The sequence below is a fragment of the Rattus norvegicus genome, chromosome 16 (assembly GCF_021556685.1).
Source record: "Rattus norvegicus strain SHRSP/BbbUtx chromosome 16, alternate assembly SHRSP_T2T, whole genome shotgun sequence".
In the NCBI taxonomy this organism is placed as follows: Eukaryota; Metazoa; Chordata; class Mammalia; order Rodentia; family Muridae; genus Rattus; species Rattus norvegicus.
In genome coordinates this window covers 19,244,142-19,255,075 of record NC_141549.1, presented here as the reverse complement: position 1 = coordinate 19,255,075, position 10,934 = coordinate 19,244,142, and the positions used below count along the sequence as shown (strand labels likewise).

At 53.6% G+C, this 10,934-nt stretch overlaps 1 protein-coding gene across 1 annotated transcript; it reads left to right on the top strand.

Moving 5' to 3' along the window:
- The first annotated feature begins 240 nt into the window (after positions 1 to 240).
- Positions 241 to 10,460, top strand: Cope (coat protein complex I subunit epsilon). The gene is made up of 10 exons (NM_001399438.1): positions 241 to 409; positions 2,919 to 2,981; positions 3,946 to 4,046; positions 4,799 to 4,951; positions 6,568 to 6,621; positions 7,121 to 7,202; positions 8,708 to 8,863; positions 9,425 to 9,493; positions 10,177 to 10,251; positions 10,329 to 10,460. Exons 1-10 carry the CDS (start codon positions 284 to 286, stop codon positions 10,374 to 10,376), a joined length of 927 nt encoding a protein of 308 aa, NP_001386367.1. The 5' UTR covers positions 241 to 283; the 3' UTR covers positions 10,377 to 10,460.
- Positions 10,461 to 10,934: the final 474 nt, after the last annotated feature.

The window sequence follows — 10,934 nt, the reverse complement described above, 5'->3', positions numbered from 1 at the left end:
ACCCTGGCAGATGAATGTGACGTCACGGAGAGCCACTGCGCAGCCACCCGCTCCAGATCCCTCAACCAATCCCAGCTTCGACCGCTTTTCAGTGTTTTGGTCCTGAAAACCTTGTGTTTGTTCATCGAATCCGATCTATAGTTCTCGGGAGGCTTTGCATGGTTTCTGTTTCAACGCCTCCTATTGGTCCCATAGAACTACGTTTCCCATAGTTCCCGGCGGCAGGTCCCTGCTTCCGGCCTACGTGTCTCCCAGGAAGAAGACCGGTTAGAGGGGTGGTGACATGGCTCCTCCGGCTCCCGGCGCGGTCTCTGGCAGCTCTGGAGAGGTAGACGAGCTGTTCGACGTGAAGAACGCTTTCTACATCGGCAGCTACCAGCAGTGCATTAACGAGGCGCAGCGCGTGAAGGTAGGCAGCGTGCGGAGCAGTTCTGAGGTTTTGGTCGGCGGACTCGGTTTTTCTTATAGTCAAGGATAGTTTTGAACTTACTGTGTAACCGAGGCTGACCTGAAGTCCTACGCCTTCAGTCTCCACCCCTTGAGTGCTAGGCTGACAGGCGTGCACCCCTGTGCCCAGCTTCCAAAATTTTATTAGTTGATTGATAGCTCAATTCGTAGCCCAGGCTGACTTGAAGTCAGGGTAATGATGAGGTGACAGGTGTGCGCCACTGGCTCTATCTTGTAACCTCTTACTATTTCGTTTCTCCTCACTCCCCTTTCATTAAGTGTTTAGGCAGGCATCGTGGTGCACGCCTTCTATCCCAGCACTTGGGAGGCAGAGGCGGGCTGATCTCTTAGTTCAGAGTCAGCCTGATCTTCATGAGGGGTTCTAGGTCAGTCGGATAATACTGTAATCTGTCTTAATAACAGTCTCAAGCCAGAGGTAGTGTCGCGTGCCTTAAATCCCAGCACCCAGAGGCAGAGGCAGTCAGTTCTCTGCGTTTTAGGCCAGCCTGACCTACATAGCGACTTCCAGGGCAGCCAGGGTGCCACAGAAAAATCCTGGCTTGGACTGTACCCTCCTCGCCCTCCCACCCCACCCCCCCAAAAAAAGAGAAGTCCGATTATAAATGAAGACAGTCTCCTTTAGCCCAGGCTGGCCTCGAATTCCTCATCTTGCTGAAGAACACTGAATTCTTGATTTTTGTGCTTCCACTCTTGAGTACTGGGATTGCAGTGTGCACTGCCAGCCCCAGTTTATGCAGTACTGGAGGTGGGAAGCACAGCGTTGATGCAAGTGTTCTACGGACTAAATCCCAGCCCTGGCTTTGTTTTATGTTTTAAACAGTCGCACGTAGCCCAGGCTGTCCCTAGATTCAGCAGTCTTGCCTCAGCCCTCCCAGATGCAGGATGACAAGCCTGTGCTTGTCTTTAGTTCATTAAAAATGGGAATTGTCTGCAACAGCCTGTGTTGTTGACAGGATCACCTATCACTGATCCCTCTCTGCATGTGTGTGGAAAACAGCATTCCTGCTGGGCTCAGTGAGAGACAGAGTTGATGGAACTCCAGGCTTTCTAGGTGCAGTAGCCTCGGCAACAGAGGCCAGGCAGGCAACCAGGAAAGTGGTAGTCTCAGGCCTGGCTATTTTGACTGTGAAAACAGCGTAGCATTCCAGGGTCAGGGCATGATGGGCTGGAGTGTGGCTAGGGTAAAGTGTGTAGAGTAGTGTGTGGAGGTTTGTTCTTACTGGTCTCAAAGCTCTCTTTTCTTAAGGTTCTGGACAAGCAGCACTTCCTAGCTTTCCCAGCGGCTCTGTATTCACTGAAGACATCTAGCTCCTAGAAGGTTCTCTCTAGTCCCAGGCTCTTCTCCCATCTCAGAACAGCCAGATGTGGCGTCCTGTCATCCTTAGGACCTCTTCTATCTCCCTTCCCATAGGTCCCTTTCCTCTATGTCTCTGCTTTTAAGGACTTATGTGGTTAGGTGTAAGTTCCTGATTCTGGACTCTGAACTTTAGGGATGCGGGACAATAAATGTTTAGTCACCAGTCATTGACCCAGCAAGCTACTTCAGTGACTCTCTGTGATACCGGCATCTTTCCTTCCTCTCCTTATGCCTTTCAGGTTTAGGGAGACATCAAGACTCTTGTGTACTGGTCAGATGCCCCACCCTATGTCCTCGCCCAGTGTTGGTTGAAGCTTGTGCTCCCTCTCTCTCATCTTCCCTTTTAGTACCTACCACAAGTACACAGCAGCCCCACCTCCGACATCAGCCAGCCCAGTCTCCCTGGGGCCCTCAGCATGTCTCATAGTCCAGGCTGGTCCTTCTGCTGAGTTCCCAGGATCTCTTCAGATAGCATGCAGGTGGCCTGGTCACCATCTGTTCTTCCAGGCAGGGAGAGCTCTAGAACTGTAGGTGGCTTGAGGCAGGGCCTCTCCCTGCTGCAATTTCTGGCCACATGAGAGCTGCTGGTTGCTAGACTGCAGTGATCAGGGGCCCCTCGGTGTGTGGTCCAAGCTCCTCCAAAGGCTGAGGCAGGAGGATCATTAGACTCTGTCCTGGGTGCTAACTAAAATAAATGTGTGTATCCACCGACCACAGAATGGCCTAGCCTGTGTGCCCAAAACACAGTATATCATCACCCTGTCCTCACCCCAGGTATCACACCCAGGAGGCCGAGGCTGGAAGATTTCAGGTAGTTCATGATCAGCCTGGACTCTAAACTCAGTAGGACTTTTCTGGGCTGGGGCATGCAGCCCTGCTGCTGCTGCAGCCATATGGCACTGTGCCCTGATACCTGGGGTGATGACAGCCTCATTGAGATAAGATCAGGCTTTTTACACTGTGCCCTCTGTGGAGGCTCCTTTGGGGCTTCTGGGCCTCCTGGATTCCAGCTAAGGCCCTGAGCTATTAGCCTGAGTGCACCAGGGAAGCTCCCAGCAGGCTCCTCAGCCTCACTCAACAAATCTCCTCACAGCTGTCCAGTCCTGAGAGAGAAGTCGAGAGGGATGTCTTCCTGTATAGAGCATACCTCGCACAGGTGAGTGTGGGCCGCCTGGGAAGGGCACAGGTACTCTGCAGGAAAGCTGTGGACAGTCAACCCAGGGGCCTGGGTCACCATGCTTCATCATGGGGAGGGTTGGGTATGTGTGGTCTGAGGACAACTTGTGGGGATCCATTCTCTTCCATTGTATAGGTCCTGAGAATTGAACTCAGGTCACCAGGCTTGGCAGCCGTCTCACATAGCCCAGGCTGGCCTTGAATTCACTATGTAGCCCAGGATGACCTTGCTTCTCCAGCCTCCACCTCCTTTGTGCTACCATTACCCACATAAAACAGTGAGGTGTATTTTCACCCATTTGTTCTAAAAACAGCCCCCAAGCCGTGCAAGATGGCACAGACCTGTCGTCCCAGCACTTGGGCACCTGAGGCAGGAGGAGCTCACGTTTGAGGGTGCCCTGGGCTACACAGCTAATCCTGCTCAAAAAGATAGATTTCTAGTGACCTCTGAAAAGGTCTTCTTCATTCTGGCCTAGGGCAGGGCTCAGGTGCCCAGGAGGAGCCTGCCAGTCAGCCTCATCACAAAATGTGTGTCACAGCCTAGGTTTCATGCTCTGTGTGGGTCAGGGGAATACTGCGTGTAACTCTCTCAACAGGGCATGGCGACACACACATAATCCCCAGCACTTAGAAGGCTGAGGCAGGGGCATTGCTGCAAGTATGAGAGCAGCTTGGGTGAGAAAGATAGGTGGCTCCAAAAGTAGCCATAGGTGTCAGGAAGGGGTCTGCCAGGTGGGGGAAGGTGGAGCACAGCAGATGCCCTCTGTCCCCACACTGCTGACACATATCCCCAGCTACGGCAGCAGGGGAGACATGAGGAGCTTGCCGTTTGCTGCTGATGCTCATGGCACTGTTGGCTCGAGCAGCGGGTTGCTGATGTTGGCTGTGGTTTGGGAATACGAAGCCTCCAGGTAGGAACGACTGACATGCACCTATGACCGTAGAGGAAGTATGGTGTGGTCCTGGACGAGATCAAGCCTTCCTCGGCTCCAGAGCTCCAGGCTGTACGAATGTTTGCTGAGTACCTTGCCAGTGAGAACCGAAGGTAAGGCTTGGCCAGGGCAGGTGGCACTAGGCCCAAAGAACCTGGGGCCCAGGGTCTGCTCCCACTTGCAGAGAGGGTAAGATGTCCTTACTTCCTATCCCTTTACTTCTGGTGTCTCCATTTCCCTCCCCTGCTCAGTGGAGGTGATGACAGCCCCTTCCACACAGGCTGTGCTCAGCTGGGCGTGGCTGTATGTTGAGTGTGCTAAGTGTGCACATGGCCTTGGCTTCCTAGCACTGAAAAGAACATGGAGTGGGGGCTCTGGGAACCATTCAACAAGCCTTGTCCTAGAGCCCCAGACTCAAGAACACCGTCCCTTCCTAGCAGCTGTGCTGGCCATACCCAGGGTAGAGTAAATCTCACCTGCTTCGCCTGAGGCCAGGCCTGTTCACGGGCTCAGCACAAGGCCATACAGAGGCCTTTAGGATTCCCACCACACAGAAGTTGATCACTTCTGATGCAGTTTCTCAGCTGTCTCATGCCGTCCTCCAGCACACAGCTAGCCAGTCAGGAGTGCCTGTTCCCACCAGTTATGTCACCTGCATGAGAATGGATGGCTGCAGGCATCAAATGCTGGTCCCTGATGCAGCTTGTTGGGGTTGCCTGGTGCCCTGTAAAGATAGCCTGGCCACACTGTGGCTTGTTCCTGTGCACCCTGGGCTGACACCTCTGCGATCCTGAAGAATGGGATCCCTCAGAGACCCGAGGCCAACTCCTGCCTTAGCCTCACTCTGAGCAGCCACATCTCACAGGGACAGCATCGTACTGGAGCTGGACCGCGAGATGAGCAGAAGTGTGGATGTGACCAATACCACTTTCCTGCTCATGGCTGCCTCCATCTACTTCCATGACCAGAACCCGGATGCAGCCCTGCGCACCCTGCACCAGGGTGACGGCCTTGAGTGGTGAGTGCCTGAAGCCTGCTTCCTCTAGCTACTTTAAGAGACAGGGTCTCGGGGGCTGGGGAGATGGCTCAGTGGTTAAGAGCACTGACTGCTCTTCCAGAGGTCCTGAGTTCAAATCCCAGCAACCACATGGTGGCTCACAACCATCTGTAATGGGGTTGGGTGTGTCTGAAGACAGCTACAGTGTGCTTATATACATTAAGTAAATAAATAAATCTTTTAAAAAAAAAAAAAAAGAGACAGGGTCTCACTGGGGCCCAGTCTAGCCCCCACTCCCACAAGTTGTCCACTGATCTCCACACTTTTGCTTGGGCACACACATGCGCGCGCACACACACACACACACACACACACACACACACACACACACACACATCCATACAAATACTATACAAAGAAAAGAGAACTAGGTAAGTCCAAGCTGAAGGACCCCAGAGGGAGAGTAAGAGAGGAATACAATCAAAATATGTTATACTTGAGTATGAGTCGTCCAAGAATGGGTTTAAAGTTACCAAAATAGGGCTGAAGAGATGGCTCAGTGGATAAGAGCACTGACTGCTCTTCCAGAGGTCATGAGTTCAATTCCCAGCAACCACATGGTGGCTCACAACCATCTGTAATGAGATCTGGTGCCTTCTTCTGGCCTGCAGTTACATACGCAGGCAGAATATTGTACATAAAATAAATAAAGTTACCAAAATAAAGATAAAAAAGAAAGTGGGGATAAGCAGGCAAGGCAGACACCTAAAATCCCATCTCCTAGAAAGCTGAGGGAGGTGACTCAAGCCTGCGCGCGCGCGCGCACACACACACACACACACACACACACACACACACACACGTACATATTTTTTTCCTCCCTAATTTGGGGACAGTCATGTACAACAGTGCATGTGTGCTGCAGAGCAGAGAACAGTTTGTGGGAGTTGGCTCTCCATCCTGTGGGCCCTGGAGATTGAACTCAAATCATCAGACTTCATAGCAAGTGCTTACCCTCAGACCATCTCTCAGATAGGTTTTGAGGCTAGCCTGGGCAACATAGTGAGAGAGCTTGTTTCAAGTGGGAGTGGGGAGGCAAGGTCATTTGCCTTTCATCCCAGAACTTGGAGGTAGAGGGAGGATGATGTGGAATTCAAGGTCACCCCCAGCTAATGTCAAATTTGAGTCTAGCCTAGGCTACATGGAATCCTATCTGAAGGAAAGGGGGGCAGAAGATCACAGGTTCCATCTGGGAACTGCAGGAAACGTAAATAGAAGAGCAGTAGAAATGGAGCTGATGGCTACAGGACCTGGGGCCAGCCTGTCTAGAAGGGAAGCCAGGGACAAGTGGCCACATGAGTCATCTGTCTTCCCGGGAGCTGAGACAGAGGCTGATGATGGTAGGCAAAGGTACTCTGGGGCCATGGCATCAAGCAAGTGCTCTGTGTTGTCGCCCCCCACAGAGGCAGGGGTAGGTCTGGGCCCCTCTGCTTGGCCTACAGAGGAGTACAGGCAGCAGGTCCCACCCGAAGAGCCTAAGGAAGATCCCAGAGCCCTGTCATCTCACTGGAAAAGAGGAGGTGTTTCTCTTAGCAAGGCCAAGTGCCTGCCAACCACTGTCTCTGCCCTGTCCACAGCACGGCCATGACGATTCAGATCCTCCTCAAGCTGGACAGGCTGGACCTAGCCCGGTGAGCCACAGCCAAGACCAACCCAGACGTCAGCCTCAGCTTCCCCGAGGCCTCTTATTTCTTGTGCCCCATACAAGTGACACACACCCCTCTCCTAGCCTCTTCCTGGATCCTTTGCTGGGAACAAGGGTGTAGGGCTCTGCTTCCCTCTGTCATGCTGTGGGCAAACACTGTCCTATAGGGTGATGGGAGGCTCTGCGCAGGACATGTGGGAAGCCAAGTCCTATCTCCGTTCTTTGGGGGATGGGTGGGGATTGTTGGAGATGGAGTAGCAGCTCCCTAGGCTGTGGCAGGCCTGGAGCTTACCCTAGATGGTACCACACAGCTGAGCTCTGTCCTGGGTAGCATCTCTCTGCATCTGTACCATTCGGGGCAACAGGAGGGCCAGCCATGTCTTCTCCATATCAGCTGCACACAGACTAGTAGGAGAGTGTGCCAGGGTCCATCCCTAGGTTCTGGGGCCCCCAGGCCACTCAGTGCCCGACCTCTAATGTCCCAGGAAGGAGCTGAAGCGGATGCAGGAGCAAGATGAGGACGCCACCCTCACCCAGCTGGCCACTGCCTGGGTTAACCTGGCCATGGTAAGCTCCCCAGGAATCGGGAAGTGGGAAGGCAGGGACTAAGAAGTGTCACTCCTGTGGCTGCACCCTCTGTTTAACCAAACCTCACCTGCACATGATGGCAGAGCCCTGCAGACACTGACGAGGCTCCTGGAGAGAGAGTCCAGCCAGGCAGCTGGCCAGCTCTCAGTGTCCCCCAGACTTGGAGTGGTTCTGCCCTGCTCTCAGGGCTCCTTTCGTGGGCTGGTGACAGCCGGGCATCCTTAGCTCACACTGCCTGCCTCCTGCCACCTGCCCCATTCTGGTTTCTGGGCTTGGCCCCCTCTCTGAGCTCTTCTGCCCACAGGCCTTTACAGGAGAGCCCAGTGGCCCCTCAAGTGCTTCTCCTCTTGGGTGGGAATGGCCCCAGGTTTTCTGGAGGGGTACTTACTTAGTTTCAGTTTGGGTTTTTGGGTTTTTTCTTTCCTTATGGGACTGGCATGGAACCCAAGGTCTTACTCGTGTCTGGCAAGTGCTACACAGTAAACTACATCCCGGCCATAGTTTGCTTATTTTTATTTAAATTTAGCTTTGAAGGATTTTGTTCTGTTTTAAAAGCAAGTGTCACATAGCCCAGGGGTCATCGGATTGGCCATGTGACTGAGGCTGTTGTAGAATTTCTGATCTTCCTACATCCATCACCCTAGTACTGAGATACAGGCAGGCACCCCATGCCCTGCCCCTCTTACAAGATTGATTTTTGCATATGCATGCAGTACCTGAAGAGGCCAGAAGGGGGTGTCAGCCCCTCACAGCTGGAGTTACAGGTGGCTGTGGTGTGCCCAGTGGATGCCAGCAATGGGTCCATTTAAAGAGTAGCTGCTTACCCATCTTCAGCTCCCTGACCTTTTTTAAAATTTAAAATTTTTGAGCCAGATGGTAGGAGTGCACACCTTCAGTCCCAGCTCCCAGGAGACAGAGGCTGGTGGATCTCTGTGAGTAAAAAACTAGCCTGGTCCACAGAATGAGTTCCAGGACAGCCAGAACTCTACAGAGAAGCCCTGTTGCAAAAAGCCAAAAAGAGTGTTAATTTTTACCTTAGACAGAACTTCACAAGGTTCCACGTAGTGGCTTTGAGTTTACTGTGTGTAGTTTACTAGTATGGGACAACATGTGCAGAGGGGTGGAGCCTTGGTGTTTGTCCTGTAGGGTGATGGGAACTGCTGTCCTGCCTCAGCCCTCAGAGGAGCCGGAGTTGCAGGCCTGCCCTAACAGGCCTCACTGCCTTCTACCGCTTAGAGACTCAGTGTCCCTGTGGTCCCAACACACACCACTTCCCTGGAAACCCCTTTTCTATAGCATCTTAACAGTGGTTAGAGCGGGCAGTGTAGGAGGGACAGGCGGCCTCTGTGTCTTCATCCCTCCACTCAGGGTCCTCTGCTGGAAGGGAGGCGGGACCTGAGCTGGTCTAGAGAGTGACTCCCTGGGGTGCATCATGGAGGGTCGGGCCAGCAGGTGACCAGCAGTTGACCTAGGTGTCCCCACAGGGTGGTGAGAAGCTGCAGGAAGCCTACTACATATTCCAGGAGCTGGCAGACAAGTGCTCGCCCACACTGCTGCTGCTCAATGGCCAGGCAGCCTGCCACTCGGCACAGGGCCGCTGGGAGACCGCGGAGGGCGTGCTTCAAGAGGCACTGGACAAGGTGGGTGTGGCACATGCTGGCCAGCATGGGCAGCACTGCTGGCCGGCATGGGCAGCACTGCTGGCCGGCATGGGCAGCACAGCTGGCCATGGGAACCAGGTGACCTGATTAGTGAGCATGTGCGCTCTCCAGATCACTGCCTCCTCAGCTGCCTGCTGTGGGGGTCTCCAGGATGACAACTAGTTGTTTCCCTTCTGCTTGTCCCCAACCTTTACCTAATGTAGACCCACTGCCATCCCTGCCTCAATGGAGAAAGACTGGCGATGTAATTTTTGGCGTAGGGGTATGGGTGACTTCACAATTATCCAGCAGTTTAATGTGGAGCAAGGAAACTTGGTGCCCCCCAAAGCTAGGAGGACAGACCCAAGCCACGCTGAGCAGGAAGCACAAGGCCATGGTCCCTCTGCCTTACAGAGTGAATGACGAAAACTCTGGGACAGCCTGGTGCCACCTGCCTTCCCTGTGGTAACTTAGACAGGCTCTTTCTGGCCTCAGTCAGATGTTGGTCTGAGGGTTCAGGGCCTGGGTTTTGTTGACTGCCTGTTCTCCATCTTTTTCCAGGACAGTGGCCACCCTGAGACCCTCATCAACCTCATTGTACTGTCACAGCACCTGGGCAAGCCCCCTGAGGTAGGCTGGAGTGTGACTTAGGCCTCAGCCCCTTCAGGATGGTGGTGAGGACAGAAACAGGACAGGTAGAGGCCAGTGGAGACCTGGGGGAAGAGGAAGTTGGTGCAGCTTTCTGCATAGGTAACCAGGGTGCAGCTTGCTGAGCCCTGAGCCAGCATCTGTTGCTGTCCCAGTTGAGGACAGACAGCGTCCTCAGTGTTGTGTACACAGGGCTGGGCTGGAGCTGCCTGGCTTTTAGGTCCTAGAACAGTGGCTCTCAAGCTGAATGTTAAATGAGCCCTTCACATACCCGCATAGCAGATCTTTACCTCACAGTTGATAACAGTAGCAAAATTACACTTCTGAAGTAGCAAAGAAAATTTTATGGTTGGGGGTCAGCACAACATGAGTAACTGAATTAAAGGGCCACAGCTTTAGGAAGTTGAAAACTGTCTTAGAACCTAGGACATGACAGCTCAAAAAGCTTCATCAGCCAATCACCTGCCCTGGCCACTCCCTCCCTGGAGCCTCTGCTGCACCTCTGAGGCTAGCTGTGGATGTGCTTCCCGATCCCTTAAGCCTGTCCTGGCTCTCCGTTGGGGGTGGGAGTCAGGGTCCCTCCCATGCTCCCACCCCATCCTGCATGGTAGCATGGCTTTTGGATCCCCATATCTGCCCGACTAATTCCACCCCACTCTCCTCAGGTGACAAACCGATACTTGTCACAGCTGAAGGATGCACACAGGACCCACCCCTTCATCAAGGAGTACCAGGCCAAGGTGCGCAGAGCGGTTGTCCTCGGGATGGGGAGGGAGAAGGCTGTGTGTCTCATGCTGTGTCCCATCTCCCACTGTAGGAGAACGATTTCGATCGCCTGGCACTGCAGTACGCACCCAGCGCCTAAGGTGGAGATGCCGTGGTGACCCCACTGTGTGCTGCAGGATGCTGTCCTCTCTTCCTTGTCTGCCAATAAAGTCTGCTCATGGTCTCTCTGCCTGATACCAGGCGCTCACTCTGACAGGACTGGGTCTTGGAGGAAAGAGTCCCAGGCTGCCACCTCACTGTACATCACCAATCCTACACTCCAAGCTTCATGGTATCTCACCATGATCCCCTAGCCTCCCTCGGTCCCCAGTCTACCCTACAAGCACCCCCAGGTAACCTCAGTCAGCATCCAGGGAAACTGAGGTACAGACCCACCAAGGGAGCCGTCAATGAAGGATGTTTCTGCTCAAATCTAGGACCCTAGGGCCTATTGTCTGGGCTGCCACTTTGCACAGCATGACAGGTGCAGGGTCACTGGCGGATGGACCCATGTGGGCCCTGCCTACCATACTTAGCTATAGTGAGGGGCCCCAAACAGGTAAGGTCCCACTGGACAGGAAGGAGGAGGCCTATTAGCCCCTGTGTTGACTCTGGGCCACTAGTTGTGCTTGTGACCTCACCTTAACTGCTGGGGTAG

Bases quoted from the DNA above. Each gene is read 5' to 3' on its own strand.
- Cope (NM_001399438.1), top strand. From the start codon at position 284: ATGGCTCCTCCGGCTCCCGGCGCGGTCTCTGGCAGCTCTGGAGAGGTA. The intron at 6,622-7,120 runs GTGAGCCACAGC...CTAATGTCCCAG, and splicing joins GACAGGCTGGACCTAGCCCG to GAAGGAGCTGAAGCGGATGC. The intron at 8,864-9,424 runs GTGGGTGTGGCA...ATCTTTTTCCAG, and splicing joins TTCAAGAGGCACTGGACAAG to GACAGTGGCCACCCTGAGAC.